This window comes from Budorcas taxicolor, chromosome 5 (assembly GCF_023091745.1).
Source record: "Budorcas taxicolor isolate Tak-1 chromosome 5, Takin1.1, whole genome shotgun sequence".
Lineage (NCBI taxonomy): Eukaryota > Metazoa > Chordata > Mammalia > Artiodactyla > Bovidae > Budorcas > Budorcas taxicolor.
Window position 1 is genome coordinate 69,220,522 of NC_068914.1, and position 17,951 is coordinate 69,238,472.

Here is a 17,951-nt window from a genome sequence, read left to right on the forward strand (position 1 = left end):
TCTGTCCATGGGATTCTCCAGGAGAGAATACTGGGGTGGGTTGCCATGCCCTTCTCCAGGGGTTCTTCCCGACCCAGGGATCAAACCTGCATCTCCTGCAACTCCTGTACTGCAGGCAGATTCTTTTCTGCTGAGCCACCAGGGAAGCCCTATTTGCAAAAATATTGCACTTAAAATTTAAATCCGGGTCATCTGATGTTTTCTGGAAGATAACATACACTAACACTCTCCTTTTTGTCTTCAGATAACAAAACAGCTGGTGGGAGGAGGGGATGAACCAGTTTCCATTAACGTCTTCTAGAGCTTCTTTTTTGTGACAGAGAAACAGATTTAAAAGACAGTATCATCTGGGCTCAAGAGAGTAAATGACATCCCCCAAATTGGCCAAAGATGTTTACTTCTGCATGCTCTCACCTCAGCAGAAGGGTGACCGCTCCATCTACTACCTTAGAACTTATCCTAAGAGACAGAGGGCAACCTTGGCTCAGACACCGAACCTAATTTATTTTATTCTTGCAGGTCTTTCAGGGTCTGCCAAGGACCCTCTCAAACTTCACGCAGGTCACCTGCACCCACTGGTCTAAATGCCACCGCCTTAAACCACATATTCTATTTTCTTCCCTTTTTCCCATGTTCCCACTTCAGGGCACTTTAGCTTTAGAAACTATGATCCTGCTATCCTTTCTTGAAGAGAGAGAAAAAAAAACAACTTGAAACGTGAGCAGCCTTTTTTATTTACTGAGTACACTTTGCCAGCCGTCACAGACTGAATAAAATGAATCACAGAAAATGAAACACATCCTGAGAGGGGCTGATCACAGTGAAAATTTGCTGGAACACAGATACAGTGCTTTTCGGACCTCAATTAAAGACACAGTTTGAAGAGGGACTAGGGAGCATCTCTATAAGCCTGGAAGGTGGTGTGTTCAACAGTCAGTGAAGGTGGAATCAGGACTATGGCTCCCTGGGTGTAAGAAGGCAAGACCCGTTCATAAATCCTCACGTCTCACCATTTAAGAGCAATGGAATGCCTAGGTTGACTTTTGATGGACTAACAGGTGAACTGCAAGATTCCCATGTGACAGTCACACACAGTTGGCCATGGTGGACACTGGGCACATGGGGGACCGACGGTCAGCAGCGGACAGTGGGACAGATTACATGGGATCTACTGTGCTTTCACAGGCCCCACAGGCTCACAGGGTCACCGTCTGAGCGTCTTCCCCTCCCCAAGTCCTGCCACATCTTCACTGCTTACAAGACTCAAGGGGAAATGTAACCCTAGCAACGGTGAAGCTCAATATCGACAGAGACTTAAGAGAGACTGAAAATCTCTCTTCTTCTGGGTCACTGATTACACCGCATGCTTGGCAACCAGAGGCTGACCGTGCTGAGCTGGGCAGGTGGGCAGGAGACCAGGACTGATTAAGGCAGTGAGCAAGGTGGGGAGAGCCTGGAAACAGATTCACAGAACCACGCTGGCGAGTGCCACCGAATGACGAGAACTGTAGTTATTTACAACACACAGCCCCAGTCCTTGTATTTGTCCGTCGGCACAAATGTGCATTTTAAAGTTTGGTAGTATGCACAAAGTTTTCTTTAAAATAAAAACTTGAAAGGATGTGAGGACAGGAACCGGAGACTTCATCTTGGTATTATTATCCTTTCTATGGCACAGAGAATGTGGTCCCAGTTTTTACAAAATATCGCAAAGAGAGTCACAGCGAAGAAGGTGCCGAGGATGTGGAAGCGGCTCTTCATCATGGGCGAGATGAACTTGGCAATGGTGGACACGCACACCAAGATGACGGTCATGAAGGCGAGGACGACATTGATGCACTTGCCCAGCAGGACTTTGGCGTTCACCGTGTCCGTCTGCAGGGCTTGCTGCTCCTGCTGGTGGAGCTCCAGCTTTGAGATGCGAGTCTGGCAGGACTCCAGGGCTTCCTGTGGGCGAGAGGGAGAGCGAGGATCAAACGCTGTCAGGGCAACATGGGAGCGTGAGCCAGGACGTGCACAGGGCCTCCCCGCTCAGGACGCTGCTGCTGGGGCAGCTTCACACCGACGCTGACCAGGACGTGCACAGGGCCGCCCCGCTCAGGACGCTGCTGCTGGGGCAGCTTCACACCGACGCTGACCAGGACCTACAGAGGGCCACCCTGCTCAGGACGCTGCTGCTGGGGCAGCTTCACACCGACGCTGATGATGACAATGGTGGTGATGACAGACAGAGCTGTCAGACAAGAATCCCAGGGCTCGCCTTATCCTGCTATTCATGGATAGAATGAGCATGTATCTACAACCATGAAATACCATGAATAAGGAATTTATGGGCAGGTATTTTGGTTTTTGGCTACACTGCACAGTATGTGGGATCTTAGTTCCCCGACCAGGGATTGAACCCATGCCCTACACTGGAGGCACAGGGTCTTAATCACTGGATCCCCAGTGAAGTGCCACGGTTAGGTATTTTGACTCTGCCTGTATTTAGAATAAAGTGCATAAAATACTGGCATCTGGTGAAACCCTCAGGGACAAACCAGAGGAGGGGGTGGGGTCCCGTTTTGCGACACAGGACTACCTCCAGCAATGGAGGACGTGGCATCTCCAATGGCTGGTCCTCACGCCACTGCTCAGAGTCTGCGCATCCGCTGCAGAGCAGTGGAGGACAGAGGGAGAGACAGGGCCGTGGACGCGGGGCTCCCGTGGATGCTCTCTGAGTGCCGCGTCCCCAGGGCGCTGCCCGAGGCCACGCCTTCTGCCTAGGTCTCGGCCCCGCCAAGCTTTCATTACTTGTACTCCAGGTTCACCTCCAGCCCAGCTGTCTCTGCTGAGACCGAGCTGTGTGTCTACATGAGCCCCTGACATTTCCATCACTGCTGCTGTTCACTCACTAAGTCGTGTCTGACTCTTTTGTGACCCCACATGCTCCTCTGTGCATGGGATTTCCTGGGCAAGAATACTGGAGTGGGGTGCAATTTCCTTCTCCAGGGGATCTTCCCGACCCAGGGACTGAACCCACGTCTCTTGCATCTCCTGCACTGGCAGGCAGGTTCCTCACCACTGAGCCACCAGGGAGGCCCTGACATCTCCGTCAGAGCTTCTCAGGAGCACCTCAGATGCAATGTGGCCAGTTCTGTATACATGTCCTCACCACCCTCACTCTTGCCATCAACCCTGTTTCCCCTCCAGTTCCTTTTCTCAGAAAACAGCACTTGGTGAGCCACATTCTCATATGAGAAGCATGAGGGGCATTCCCTGATCCAGCCCCACCCACACAACGTCTGGTATTTACCTTAACTGGTCCATTCCTCTCCCCTCCCACAGTAACCCCCCACCTAAACCACCAGGGTCTCTGCCTGCAATAACTTTACACTCGTTTCTCTGCACATCCTCTCCATCCTCACCCTCATGAATCCACTTTCCACACAGCAGCCCAGGTGATCTCTGAAAGATGTGTCTCTGGTATGGCTCTTTCTCGTAGAACCTTTTAAATCTTTAACGTGGCCCAGGCCCAGCCACTCTCTCCTGCCAAGCTTACCAGAGAAGCCCACTTCCTCCCCACCTTCACTGTGTTCTGACCATCCTGGCTTTATAAAGTGCTGGAAAGGACCACGTTCAGGGCCTTTGCACATGCGCCATGCTCTGCCCAAAAGGTCTGCCTCCCCACACACCACCCGGCTCCATCTTTCGGGCCCCATGTCGATGGTCACATCCTGAGGGAAGCCTTCCTGGACCCACCAGACTGTCAAGCCCTTCTCCGGGCCTCCCCGCTAACCAGGGGACCAGACCTGCTCTGTGCTGTGCATACCTCCGGCAGCAGGCACAAGCTGGCTGCACACTCCAGAGACCGAATGCCAGTAAGGGGACACGAGGCTTGAAAAGGGGAAGAAACATACACCTCCCAGGAGAAAAAGACCTAGGTGGAGGCAGTACCATGACCCAGTCTGGTTCACCAGCCTATTTTCTAACTCATTTCCCAATATATGTTTGCTCAATTAAAATCCAGTCATGTTCTCAGATTTTAAACAAGCATAATGGCGCCAACATTGATTTACTTTCCTTTTTGTGAACATACGCTATGGGCCAAGGGTTCTCTGTTACTATAGTAACTCTCATCATACAGGCTACAAACAAAGAAGGTAAAACCTCTTCGGATCCTCACAGTCTAAACAATGCTGACTTTCTACAGCAACAGGCAAAGGGCCCCCCAAATCATGTATTCTTTTCAAATGCTTAGGTCCACAGACAGCAACCTTTGTTTTAGGCATGGCATGGAACTAGTGATGGAACGGGACAAAAGATCACCATTTTAGGTAAATGCATTCACCTGTGATTGGGGAGATGATTTACATATACAGAATAGATTGACTCTAGAAACTGCCTTAGAACTTCTGTCAAATTTTTAACCAAAAGAAAAGGTCAAGAAAATTAAGCAGTCAGCTGTAAGGAATTTTGGTCACAGCACCCACTAAGAAATTAAATAGTGGGCCAAAGTAAGTACTACACTTACTGGGGATAAGGACAAAGGACACGGTTGTCTTTAAACTTTTCATTTCAAATTCAGGGTTTAAAAAACTCTTTCTTGCTCTTTAAAACAGCAAGAAAAGCTTTGTATCGTAACAGGCAACAATTACCCTCATCTATACTACTCCATCACCTTGTATAACCCTGCCTATAAGCACAGAAGAAACAAGAGGAAGCTGAGCAGGCCCAGTCACCAAAGCCCCAAGAAATATAGCTACTCATACATACTAAATAGAAAACTGACCAGCATCTGTTTTTTGTCTGATAATGTGTCAGGTAAAGATTTCAGTATTTTATCTATCTTATCCCATTTAATCCTTCTGACAGACTTCCGAGGTAGAGCTCGTTAATATTTCCATTTTACAGATGAGGAAGCTGAGGCACAGCACTGACTTGTGCAGGGTCACACAGGAAGCGACAGGGGCAAGATTCTAACAAGAAAGGTCCTCCAGTCACTCACACGGACATCCCCTTTGCACTTCTGGGCTACAGGTAAAACTAGAAAACGGTAAAATGAAATCTTCTGAATTTTTAAGCTCTCTCTGAAGTTCACCCCTGCCCTTATCTTACCCCTTTCATCTCTAAAGTATATTTCTTTAAAAAAAGAGTAACAATATAAACCCAAACAATCCCCTAAAGAAGCAAACCATATATAGTATTTAGATATAAGTCAGTGGAATCCCAGATGTATGCTAAACAGCATGCTCTAATAAAACAGACTGTGCTGTTTGCCTGGCAACATGTCACATTTAAACGGGTTCACATCTTTTACACCAGTCAGCAGTAAAGTTCAGTCTCCTAGCCCAGAGCAGAAATCCGCTTGGTGTCTTCTGCACCAAGGTCCTCAGAGGCAAACAAGGCTGATGCTTTCTTTGGCTCCCAGCATCGTCCAAGCAGACAACTGGCATTAGCACAGGCTCAGCCCTTGACAGGAAGGAACAAAACATGGACAGCTGAAACTCGGGACAGCTGAAACTCACACACTGTGGGAGAAATCTGTGTTTCAGCCCCTTGTGAAGTGGGGTTGGAGAAAATAACCACGCCTACAAAGAACATTTGTAAAACTGAAGCTGAGCATGACTTGGATAGTACTCTTTCTTTTCTTAAAAAAGGCAATCTATGGGAATGTAAATCACTGCAGCCACTGTGGAAAACAGCATAGAGGTTCCTCAAAAAATTACAATGAGAATTACCGTATGATCCACAAATCCCACTTCTGAGTATATACTGGAAGGGCATGACATTACCATCTAGAAGAGAAATTCACACCCTCACATTTATTATAGCATTACTGACAATAGCCAATCCATGGCAACAACTCAAGTGTCCACTGATGGATCAGTAAAGAAAATGTGGTACCCATACACACACAGGCATACTGTGCAGCCACGAGGAAGAAGAGAGCAATGCCCTTTACAGCACGGAAGGACCTAAAGGGTATTAACGCTAAGTGAAATGAGTCAGACAGCAAACACTGTAGAATCTAACAGGGGAAGGGAGGCAAAATGGGTGAAGAGGGTCAAAAGCACAAACTTTCAGTTATAAGATGAATAAACCCCGGGGAATGCAATGTACAGCTTGGTCACTATAGTTAACAACGTTGTATTGTATATTTGAAAGTTGCTCAGAGTAGACCTTAAAAGCTCTCATCACAAGAGAACATATTTGTAACTATGTGAGGTGATGAATGTTAATTTACTGTAGTGATATTTTTGCAATATGTACACATATGAAATCATTATGTTGTATACTTTAATACAGTTGTATGAAAATTATATCTGAATAAAAACCGGGGGTGGAGGGGAAGGAGGCCTTCTGGAACCCCCAAAAAGGAGCTCAAGAAGCCTAGGGCCGCTTCACTACAGCGGTGTTGTTCACTTGCTCAGCTGTGTCTGACTCTTTTGCGATCCTATGGACTGTAGCCCATCAGGCTCCTCTGTCCACGGGATTTCCCAGGCAAGAATACTGGAGTGGGTTGCCATTTCTTCCTCTAGGGGCCTTCCTGAGCCAGGGATCGAACCCAGGTCTCCTGTGTTGCAGGCGGGTTCTTCACCACCTGAGCCACCAGGGAAGCACCATGACAGCATCAGTCTCACATTGTCACTAGAACACACACCTTTGTTTATACTGATCCATTTTCCTCCATCCACTGGGATCCTATCCACGCCTTCAAAACCCACCTTCTCCAGGACTTCAGTTCAGATTCATTACTCAAGGACTACTTGTAAGACCTTGAACAAGGTCTCTGGGCCTTGGTCTCTACATCTGAGAAATGGGGAGAGTAATCGGAGCTATCACAAACAGAAACAAATGGGCAGACAGACATCTCAAATGCTTCGCCAGTGCCTGCCATAGAGCATGTACTCAAGTGCTTGAAATTCCCACAAATACGAAAGCTATTATTTTACAGATGAGCAAAGAGACTTAAAGCTTGCTCAGGACCAGGTAGCTGGTAAACAGCTGGGACTGAAATCCAGGGTCTGATCACTCTGTGGCCCCCTGCCCCACAAGTCCATAGCTTGCTGGGCACCGCACCCCTGAATTTCTGAGGCTTTCAGAGCCTACAGTCATGTAACTTGGCCCTCGCTCATGTTGTCTTGAGCCCACTGCCAGCTGTGTTCCTCTTGATTTCTCACCTAAGCAAGAATGTTGGAGGCAAGGTTCATCTCATGTTTTAAAATTTGTAAAAATGTGGTGATGGTGGGGAAAGTAGAGTATAGGTGATCAAGTCTATAACAGGAGCTACTGGGGTCAACAGGGTAAAGATTAAATGTTTGCCCCTCATGCCAGAAATTCTTACAGGCTTGCATGTAATGTATCGGTTGGTTAAATGAATGAACGGCGGTAAGAGCCCGCGAGAGCTTGGTTTGTTAAATGAATGAACAGCAAGGAAGAGCCCGCATGAGCTCTGGTGGTTGGGGGGAAGGTACCTGGATGTCCCGCGAGCGCTCGTGGGCTTGGTAGGCCACCTTCTCCTCGATGCTGGCTAGCTCCTGCTTCAGGTTGGCCGTCTCGTGCTGATGCAGGTCCGTGAGGTCATGGAGCTGGTCCTCCAGTCGCTCATACCTTTGTAAAGAGATGAATCGATTCTGAGCACGATGTTTCAAAAGTGTACAGACAGCACTTAGAGAATGACATCCTTTGTGCCTGCGGTCGCCACTGCCCTGTGGCTTGGGCTCATCCAGGCAGACTGAGCTTCCAAGAGTACATCTGGCTGTAGGGGACATGCTTTTGGATAACGCTGAACTCTAGCTCCAGAAAGGACTGGTCTCTGAAGTCTTAACTCTGTCCTCACTACTGAGGGTTCATGCAAACCAAATTGGGTTTTTCTACGCACACCACACCAGCACCTTGCTGGCTGTGGGGACAACAGGGCAGACCCCATCGGCTCCTCATTTGGGCTGGTCAGGAGACGGGGCTGGCAAGAAGCCTGCTCAAGGCGAGGACCCACTGGCATGCTGGTGCCTCTCCCTCTTGTGACCCCTCAGTGCCTGGTGGCTCACCACCATAGCTCTCATGCACCAGAGAGGCTATAAAGAAAGGACCAGTTTCTATGTGGGAGCCAATTCCACTGATTTCCCAGTGTACACGGTGATGGTGAATACAGGTCTTAGTTCTTAAGTGCCAATAAAAAAAAAATTCAGCTTGTTACAAATTCAAGATGGCTTAACAGGTGGCAGTTCGAAAAGTTCAAATCTAAAGAAGCACAAAGATTCTTATTCCCAATGCCCAGTCCCCTCAGAGAAGGGGAATTTTGTCTTATATCTGAAAACTTATATAATATTTATTTTGAAACAGGAAGCACTATTTGGGGAAAATGCATTAGCCTGGATGACTTTTTGAGTAATGCCAGTTTTAGACACTTCATATAGGTCACTTGAAAAAATCATTTAACACTTTAACACAGATTTAATGATCACTCTCAGGTAGGACCCTGTAGCTGCTCAGTGTTGGGTGTTTGTAAGCAAGCCTTTTAAAGACCTCTTAACAGATGAATGAATAAAGAAGACGTGGTACACACTGACAATGGAATGCTACTCAACCATGAAGAAAGAACGACATGCTGACATTCGCAGGAGCACAGATGGACCTAGAGGTTATCACACTCAGTGAAATAAGTCAGACAGAGACAAACAGCATGTGAGATCGCTTATCTGCGGAATCTTTAAAACAAAGACACAAATGAACTTATTTAAAAACCAGAAACAGACTCAGAGACTTAGAAAACAAATTGGTGATTGTCAAAGGGAAAGGGGAGGGAAGGGATAAATTAGAAGTCTGATACTACCATGGACACACTGCTATGTATAAAATAGGTAATAAGGACCTACTGTATGGCACAGGGAACTCTACGCAATATTCTGCAAAAGCCTAACTGGGGAAAGAAGCTGAAAAAGAACAGACACATGTATATGTACAACAATCACTTTGCTGTACTCCTGAAACTCACACATCATAAATCAGCTATTCTCCAATATAAAATAAAGATCAAAAACAAAGCTCTCCTAAGGTAAGCAATGTAGTGAGAGACTAAACCAGGAGGACCACAGACATAACTATGCAACAACATGAGAACCAGAACTGTTTGAATGGATATTTGTGACTTGAAATAAAATTTGGACCCAAATGGAGGTGCATCCCAAACTACCTGAGTGTAATTAAAGTCAATATTATTTAGAAAACCTGTGACTCAAAAATAGTTCTTATGTGACAAAGAATCCAAAGCCAAAGATGTACACAGTTAAAAAAAAAAAAAAAGTTTCATAAAATAGCTGAAAAAGCCACATCTCTAAATTAACACTCATATAAATTCATATATCAGATATAAAACAACATGTAAACTAAATTTAAAATTTAAATCTTATAATATGTAACAGGCATTCACTGTTTCATCTATATTTTTAGAAATTAACCTCACTTGACAAAAAAACCTGATGGGGGGATATTTTTACTGGGAAAATGGTGGAAAATCACTTCATATTTGGGCATGTACACTTTTTAAGCTAGAGGCACCAAAAAGCCAGCCATATATAACACTTGAATTTAAAAATTAGCTAATATAAATCCACAAGATTTGAATTTTTAAGATTCCGTTTGAAAGGTTTTCATTTAGGGTGAAAGGTTTATTAATAAGGAAAATGTAATCTCACAAAAAAAAATACATTATGTAAAGACTTTGAGATTTACGTACCAAATAAAAGTTACCTTGCTGGACCATGAATTTGTTTTTTTACTTGACAGTTATTACGGGGGGAAACCAAATACAGATCTTGAAATTAGTATACTGAGATCTTGTAACAACTGTCTACTGAATCAGGAGCTCAATATGCATGTGAGTCATTGCCTATATGGTGGCATTTTAACAGACCCACATGCATAACATCTTTCTCTAAGCTGTCGGGCTTCAAGTCACAAATTACAATATTTAGAATTGCAAAGTACGGAAGGAACTCTCGGTTCCTAAATGCCTTTTGACCCACATTCACATTAAAAACAAAAATACAACCATTAGCATATCACTTTCAAACAATCTCTCCAACCTTAAAAACTCACGCTCCTAAGAGCAGAGCCTGAAATACCTGTATCTCTCCTCTTGCAGCGTCTGAGAGATGAAGCCGTACTCCCTCTTGAACTGCACCTTGAGGGCCTCGATGTCCTCAGCCAGCTGCGCCTGGGTGTCCTTGATCTCCCGGAGCTCCTCCAGGATGGCCGTGAGTTTGCTCGGGCCGTCCAGCGCGCCCGAGCCCCCAGCCGCGAACGACTGGTTCCCATTGCTGTCGGCGGAGCCGGACGTGCCGCTCGAGCACTCGTCGTCGCTGCCGTATTTGGGCTTGTTCACGATGGTGGCGCTGCCCCCGTAGGCCCTGGCGCTGGCCTCGGGCCGGAACTCCTCCAAGGAGTTCTTCAGGTGGGCAATGTTGTCAGCGCTGCCGAACTTATTCCGGATCAAGTTGGCGAACTCTCTGGACTTGTTGAAGACAAACACGGGCGGGGTGAGGGACACCCCGGGCATGCCCGACTTGCTGCTCTCCAGGCTGTGGGGGGCAGTGCGGGACTTGGCCTGGGCATCCTTCAGAGAGGGCGGGATATCCTTCAGCTGGTCCTTGGCAGTGTCCTTGGCGCTCCGGAGGGCCCCGTTCTGCTCGAGCTCCCGGAGCTTCCGGTGGTACTGATCTAACTTCTTCTGCAGCTGGGCGATGGAGTGAGCCGACTTCTGGTTCTTCTTCTCGAACACCTGCTTGATGCGGCCAGCCTGCTGCTTGTCTGCGCTGCTGACCAGCTTCAAATACTCTGCCACATTCCCATCACGGGACGTTTGCTCGATTTTTATCTGCTCTGTGACCTTGAGGATCTTCTGTCTCAAGCTGTCCGCATTCAGTTTGACCTTGTGGAAGTCCAGGATGCCATCCGGTACATCGAAGTTGAGGTTGGTGTCCGACCCGCCTCTGCGGATGTTCAGGGGCAGGCTTAGGGTATTCATGTCATGACGTTCTACCTGGAGGAGACAGCGGGTAGGGGGGCGGGAAGCACTATTAGACTGGAAGTCCAAGAGAGGGTCACTGTGACCGACCCTGTACACACAACAACAGACATACTTTATGCCCCAGATTTTCAAACTGCAAGTATTCGCCAGGTAAAAACTCCTTTCTATCCTCTCAAGTTGAATGAAGGACAACCCAACTCCTTCCTGCACTCATGTACAGGGATGATGAGATTCAGCTCCACCAGGATATCCAATGTTCTGTCTGATTAGATAGTTTTAGTCTCTGTCTGATTAGATAGATTTGTTGCCAGGGTAGAAAATCCATCATGCGGTGATGTTATCAGTCCTCATGGTTTCCCAAAGTGCCCAGGTAAGTGGAATGCCTGCCGTGTCCCATTCACAGTGAATTTCACTTCACCATTGTGGGAAATGCACTCAATTCAGAACTCAAACATTTAACAGAAGGACAGAAAAATAAAAATAAAAAAGAAAGCAAAGTTCCAGTAGGTACATTCGTCAACACAAGAATCATTTTCTTAATGGAACCGTGAAACAGATGTGATAGAATAATATGGTACAAGAGTAACTGAGTAATACAACAGCAATGTTTAGATGTGGAAACAAATAACCCAAACCACAACCAAAGTGATTATAAACAACAACAGTGACAATACTATGTGAAACAGCTTTCTCACTCCAGGGCCACCAGGGGAAAAGAACTGCATCACTAGATCCTGCTCTAAAAGGGACAGGCAAGTGGGATGCACATGGCAGGCACTGGATGATCACAGGGCTGGTCTTGTCTGGGCCTCACCATCACACCAGGCAAAGAACTTGTTACATCCATATAACACGTAGAAACAGACTTAAAGAGCCAGGATTCGAATCCAACACACCCTACCTCTGGTCCTCTTCACACGTCAGGACACTCTTGTCCCCAGAGACTAAACAGAGGTCTTGATAGCATCTGAACACAATCTCTGAACAAAAATCCTCAGGCTCTAAACTGAAGTACCTGACTTGTATAGCTGACAATCTTTTGATTAGAAGAATGACTTAGGAGTCTTGGGAGATGGCATGGGAATCAAGACAATGTTCAGCTCACGTTAGCTTTTTTTAAAAACGGGAGAAGAGGCTGACACAGCTGAAAACTGCTTTGACAATAACAGACCTCATACTGACAAGTGACCCAGGCTCAAACGTGGACCGTTTCCAATACTTAGCATCAACACTTTGCCATGTGCAAAACCCTACCCAGTGCTTTCTCCATGGAGGGAGCCCAGTAGCCCAGGGGGACACAATCCCAGGTCAGTGGGTCAGTGGGCCTCCTTCACAACTTAAAAAAAGTTTCTTAACTTACTTCTTGGCCCCCTCTCTCCACACATGACTTGGCTGTAAGAGATCCTGGTTGCTTTCTTTGGCAGATGAGCATCACATGGGAAAGGCTGGAAGGAATTAAATGCCAGATCACTATAAGACTATAGAAAAGGATCAAGGAATGGTGACTGCACCTGGTCAAGGCGGAAGGATGGGTGTAGGAACTAAAGAAGGTACATAATGATCACCTTCAAGCCCTGAAGAGATGACCACAGGAAGTTCAAGGAAGCCAAGCACCTATGGCTCACCCCATGGATCCACACAGGAATAGGCTCAAATTACACACAAAGGATGCACTAAGCTGAGGAAATATTTACTTTGGGCAGACAGAGTTAATAACAGTATAACTGCGAGGTTAGAAATTCAGTTTCACTTAAGATAGCCCATCCGATCATGCTGCTCTACTTCTGAGAAAATCTCTATGCCTCTCTCATGCCTCTCAATTTATTTAATACAACCTGGCCACTGTTAAGGGCCCAGCTGATCCGTCAGGCCTCCACCATGCACCTGATGAATGCCAATCATCTTAAGTGAGCCATATAAACCAAAGTTCCCAGAATGTGTATCCAGAATGTGCATGCATTTTCTATGGATTTCCTCATATGCACGGTATTTTCAATGGCAGCTACATGCCCACTTCTGCTTATCAAAATTCAGTATATTCTTTATAATCCATTTCAAATGCCACTTTTTTCCTCTGAAGCTTTTCCTAGTCCTGTCAGAAAGCTGCCTGTCCTCCCTGCGACCCTCCACAGTGCTCTTGCTTCACTTTACTCCGCCTCTGAGCACTCACCCACTCCTCCAGGGAAAAGGTGGTGTCGCAACTGCCCCCAGCTCTAGAGCAAGCTCTGTCCGTACTTCACAAGAGGCTGTCACTTACGTGTTTGCTGAACTAAAGTGACCTCATTCTTTATTCCGGAAGAATCTACACTGAAGTCATTTAAGACAGGGGTACCCAACCTCCAGGATCTAATGCCGGATGACCTGAGGTAGAGCTGATATAATAATAATAACAATACAATTAAAGTGCACAATAAATGTAATAAATGTGATGGGTTTGAATCATCCTGAAGCCATCCCCTACCCCCACCCCAGGCCTGGAAAATGTCCTCTATCCTCTTCCATAAAACCGGTCCCTAGTGCCAAAAAGGATGGGGACCCCTGATTTAAGATATATTTGAAGGGACTTCCCTGGTGGCTAAGAACCCACTTTGCAATGCAAGGGACACAGGTTCAATCCCTGGTCAGGGAAATAAGACCCCACATACCATGGGGTAACCAAGCCCCTGGGCTACAACCACTGAGCTTGTGTACCCCAACAAACACCCAGTTCAGCCAATAAATAAGTAAATAAAGCTATAAGATACATTTGAAGAGAAAAGAAAAATGGCCTTAGAAGTTCTGTCTAGACAGACCAACAATTTCAGGTAAAGACGTTTTCTTAATACCTAGGTAGTAATTTCTACATCATTTCAACCTGCTTCAACTGATCAGATTTTTCTAAGTATCAACGTGCAACATGAAGCACAAATAAAAACAAGGACTTCTAAACTTTAAGCTTAATTTACACACAGAAAAGAGTGTATTTGAAAAGAATAAAACTTGAATTTTCACAAACTCTAAACTTAGTGTAACCAGGACTCAGTTTAAAAGAAAAAACAAAACACACACACACACACACTAACACAAGCTCCCCTGCGCCCCCATTAGTCACAACGACATCATCCCCCCTCCAGAGGTAACCATGAGCCTCGCTCCTAACAGCACACATTCATTCTGGCCAATATATCATGTGGTGCGCTTGTTGTTTTTGCTCCACATCGTGGGAGTCATAAGAAGGAAGGCTCCTGTCACTCAGATAAAAGCAGATTAAGTTTTTTTTTGTTTTTTTTTTTTAAAGAAAACAAAACCCTCCTTGACAGTCCCTGTTAAGAAGTCCACCACACCTTGGAGGATACAGGGGCTCTTAATCCTTACCTTACCAAACACAGCAAGAAGTCATCACCTGCTCCTCTTCCTGTAATTCTCAGCCCCACAGCAGCTGCCTATCCAGCCCTGGTGTCTCAGAGGACCGGCCTGGTTCCCTCACAAATGCTGGCCCCGGCTGGCCGCGTACACAGGAATGTTTGCACTCAGACGGCTGGCTGACTTCTGGCTCACTTTAAAGTTACAACAATGCCTGGCACATCCTTGAGAGTTCAGGTGGAGGATAGCAACCCTGTCTAAAGCTCAATGAATGACTCTTTCTGCTGGCTCGCCAATCATAGAAACTTCTGATGAGGGTGGAGAGCTGAAACTTGTGCTGGGCTGCAGCCCTCAGCCTTTTATAGCCTAGGCTCTGCGAGATAATTAAGAGTCAGCAAACCCATACAATCCCTGACCTCAAGCTGGGGCTGCAGGTAGCGGCTGGAAGAAAGCTGAGTGAGTCCTCCAGCTACCATATCAGACTTGGCAGTGAGGTCATGGTACAAACGCAGCTGTTTCGGGGCTGGGTTCCAGGGAGGAGGATTAAGGTCCACAGCTGGCCCAGAGCCAATGAGCTTGGGGACCAGGTGGGTCAGGGCACATGCGCTCCGATGCTGGCACTGGCATTCACCAGCTGTGTGTTCTCGGCTATATCTAATCACCTGTGTGGTCTTTGATTTCCTGATCTATAGAATGAGACAGAACCAGACAACTCAGAGCTAACACTGCAAAACTCCCTGACGCGTCCTCCAAGCTATCTTGACTGTGAGAGGGCAACATGGGATAGTCAAAACCCTGGACTTGAAAGACAGACTGCTTTGGTTCCCACCTTGGCACCGTTCTTGTGAGCTGTGTGGCCCTGGAAAAATGACTTAGCCTCTCTGTGCTTCAGCTGCCTCTTCTGTAAAATGGAGACAGTGATTCTTTGAAGAGTTGTGAGGAATAAATGAGCTAATTCGCATGAAGCACTTAAAAGACTTCCCAGCACAGAAATTAACCATTTTGGTTTCAATAAGATGCACTATTGTTTATCATCCCTATGTTATTTACAAACGTACCTATGTAAAACTAAAAGAAAAACAAGCTCCAAAGTGCTAACTAACAGTGGTTTTCTTTGTCCTGTGGGGTTATGAGGAGTCATTCTTTTTATGATGCTTCTGTATTTTCCAATCTTTAAAAAACAAGGAACCTGAATTACCATTTTGGTAGAAAAGACGCTGGTTTTAAAAACGACTGCTAAGTTTCAGTTCTCTTGGAGTGATCTGTCTATTATTACCTTACATGAAAGCAGTCCGCCAGCATTCTAGTGAAAAGCCATTCCTCATAATATTTTCCTTCAGGCAGCAGTAACATTTCCACTGTCTCCTCAGTGTTCTGGAACAAAGGCTAACGAAAAGCTTTAAGCCCTGGACACACGTCAAAACCTGACACTGAATCATCTCTGCTCCAACCCAAGCCTCCAGCACAATTACCCCTGGGAGCTCACCTTCCTCACTGGGATGCCAGGCACATCTCAGTCATTACCAGTGTTGCTCAAACACATTGTTCAGGCTTCAAAAGAGGGCTGGTCCCCAGGACATCTCATGTGTACCCGCTAAAGCTCAGAGAGACATGAACAAAAGGAGCAGCATAGCCAAGCAGAGGCACATGATCCAAACCAAGAGGACTGGAAGGCAGAGTGTGGGCTCCCGTGGACGCAGACCAGCATGGACTTGAGGCAAGAAAGCCTGAGGCTCTAGGGTCACAGGGGGGCCAAAAGCTGCAGGGGCAGAGAGGTCAGAGCCAGGGCAACAAATAACAACCAGCACCTTAGTCCCAAGGCCAAATACGATGAACCTCTACTCGCAGAAAAGCTGCCTGAGCTCGGCCATATTAGGAAAGGGCCAGGTCCTGCAAACAGGCGGCCACTGCCCGGGGCCTGGCGTATTTCAGAGCACACACAAGGGTGGTTTTACAGACACACCCATAAGGGAGCTGCAGGTTCAGGATCCAAAGGTTTTCAGGGTCTCCGTGGCCGAGGTGTCCAAGCCAACACAGCTGACATTCTGTACTATTACTCATTTCAGCCGGAATCTAACTTTCGGTGTAGCATCGGGGCTGTTTCTCTGGTGTGCTGGTCAGAATGTGCTAGGCTTTGCTGGCGTAACAACCAACATCAAAATTCTAGGGGCTTAAGAAAAAGGGAAAGGTCTCTCTCTCATGCATGCTAACAAGCCTGCTGTGAGTCCGCTGAGGGACCCGGGCTGTGGAGGAGGCCCTGCCTCAGGAATGCTGCTGGAGGCCATGGCGGGGCAGGGTACTCGGTGAACCCGTCCCCTGGCTCCTGCAGCCTTCCCCAGAAGTCTCCTGGGCTTCCTGAACTCGATGCACTGGCCCTACCTAACTTCAATCCTGCTACATGCCCGGGAGGAAAAATACCATGCTAGTGATACATACCATATCTTATTGGCTAAAAACGCTGAGACCGGTTCTACTGTTATTACCCTTTTACAAATGAGAAACCTGGATGCTGAGAAGCAAATTGCCTAGTAAACAGCAGAACTAGGACTGAAATCCAGGCCGTCTGTCTCCAGAGCCTGTTTCCCTGACAATCATGATTGAGGGCTCTTATTACGAGTCAGGCATTACGCTAAATTTGTTTATATATTCATATATTCTTCACAAATGTATGAACAGAATAATATACAAACACATAAATTGTGGTGCTGGAGAAGACTCTTGAGAGTCCCGTGGATTGCAAGATCAAACCAGTCAATTCTAAAGGAAATCAACCCTGAATATTCATTGAAAGGACTGATGCTGAAGCTCCAGTACTTTGGCCACCTGATGTGAAGATTAGACTCATTGGAAAAGACCCCGATGCTGCGAGAGACTGAGGACAGGAGGAGGTGGCAACAGAGGATGAGATCGTTGGATGGCATCACCGACTCAGGAGACGTGAGTTTGAGCAAGCTCCAGGAGATGGCAAAGGACCGGGAAACCTGGTGTGCTGCAGTCTGTAGGCGCACATGGAGTTGGACACAACTGAGCAAATGAACAACCAACCAACCCAATCACTGGACCCCGGACTCAAACACTTGCTTTTCTTGCCGACTAAGCCAATCTGTACTGGAAAAATAATTTTGAAGGTCAATAAGCATCCTTATCAAGATGTAATTACTACATCCATGGGGACACCTATACAGAACATTTAAGACCTATATTCGAGAAGGAGGCCACTTCCCCTGCCATAACTATATGCTAGAAATGAAAAATCTGAAAGATGCTCACGTGGTATCCAAAAGGATATGTTATTAGTAAACTGTCTTAGGACAATGTTTGTTCTAATTTGTTCAGACAAAGAACACTTCCTTTCGCAGTTCACATCTAACAATGGCACATTCTGTTCACGGTGTACAGAACGGGAATTGAGTCACCAGTTTTATCATAAAAGTTTAATTTCTCCCCACCTCTTCCTCTCAGTATCACTGACAAAAGAAAACCTGTAGCGTCAAAAGTTCTATTTCTTGATTGGCAGGTAAAGTAAATCTGGAATCAAGGATCATTTGGAACTGGGGCTGAAATACATGTCCTTTTGAGAGCTCAATCTTTTATTCAC

General features: G+C 46.3%; 1 protein-coding gene across 5 annotated transcripts in view; it reads right to left on the minus strand.

Moving 5' to 3' along the window:
- Positions 1–714: 714 nt before the first annotated feature.
- TMCC3 (transmembrane and coiled-coil domain family 3) overlaps positions 715–17,951 on the minus strand; it is a 70,577-nt gene continuing 53,340 nt past the window's right edge. For 3 of the 5 annotated variants that reach the window (XM_052640054.1, XM_052640055.1, XM_052640057.1), the window contains exons 2-4: positions 10,107–11,023; positions 7,458–7,593; positions 715–1,947 (exon numbers count right to left, since the gene is read on the minus strand). In XM_052640054.1, the coding sequence (XP_052496014.1) occupies positions 1,645–1,947; positions 7,458–7,593; positions 10,107–11,023 (1,356 nt within the window). In that variant the 3' untranslated portion in view covers positions 715–1,644. Of the gene's footprint in view, positions 1,948–7,457; positions 7,594–10,106; positions 11,024–12,371; positions 12,405–14,365; positions 14,444–17,951 lie in introns of those variants that run through there. The other 2 variants (XM_052640056.1, XM_052640059.1) reach the window with 2 other exon arrangements.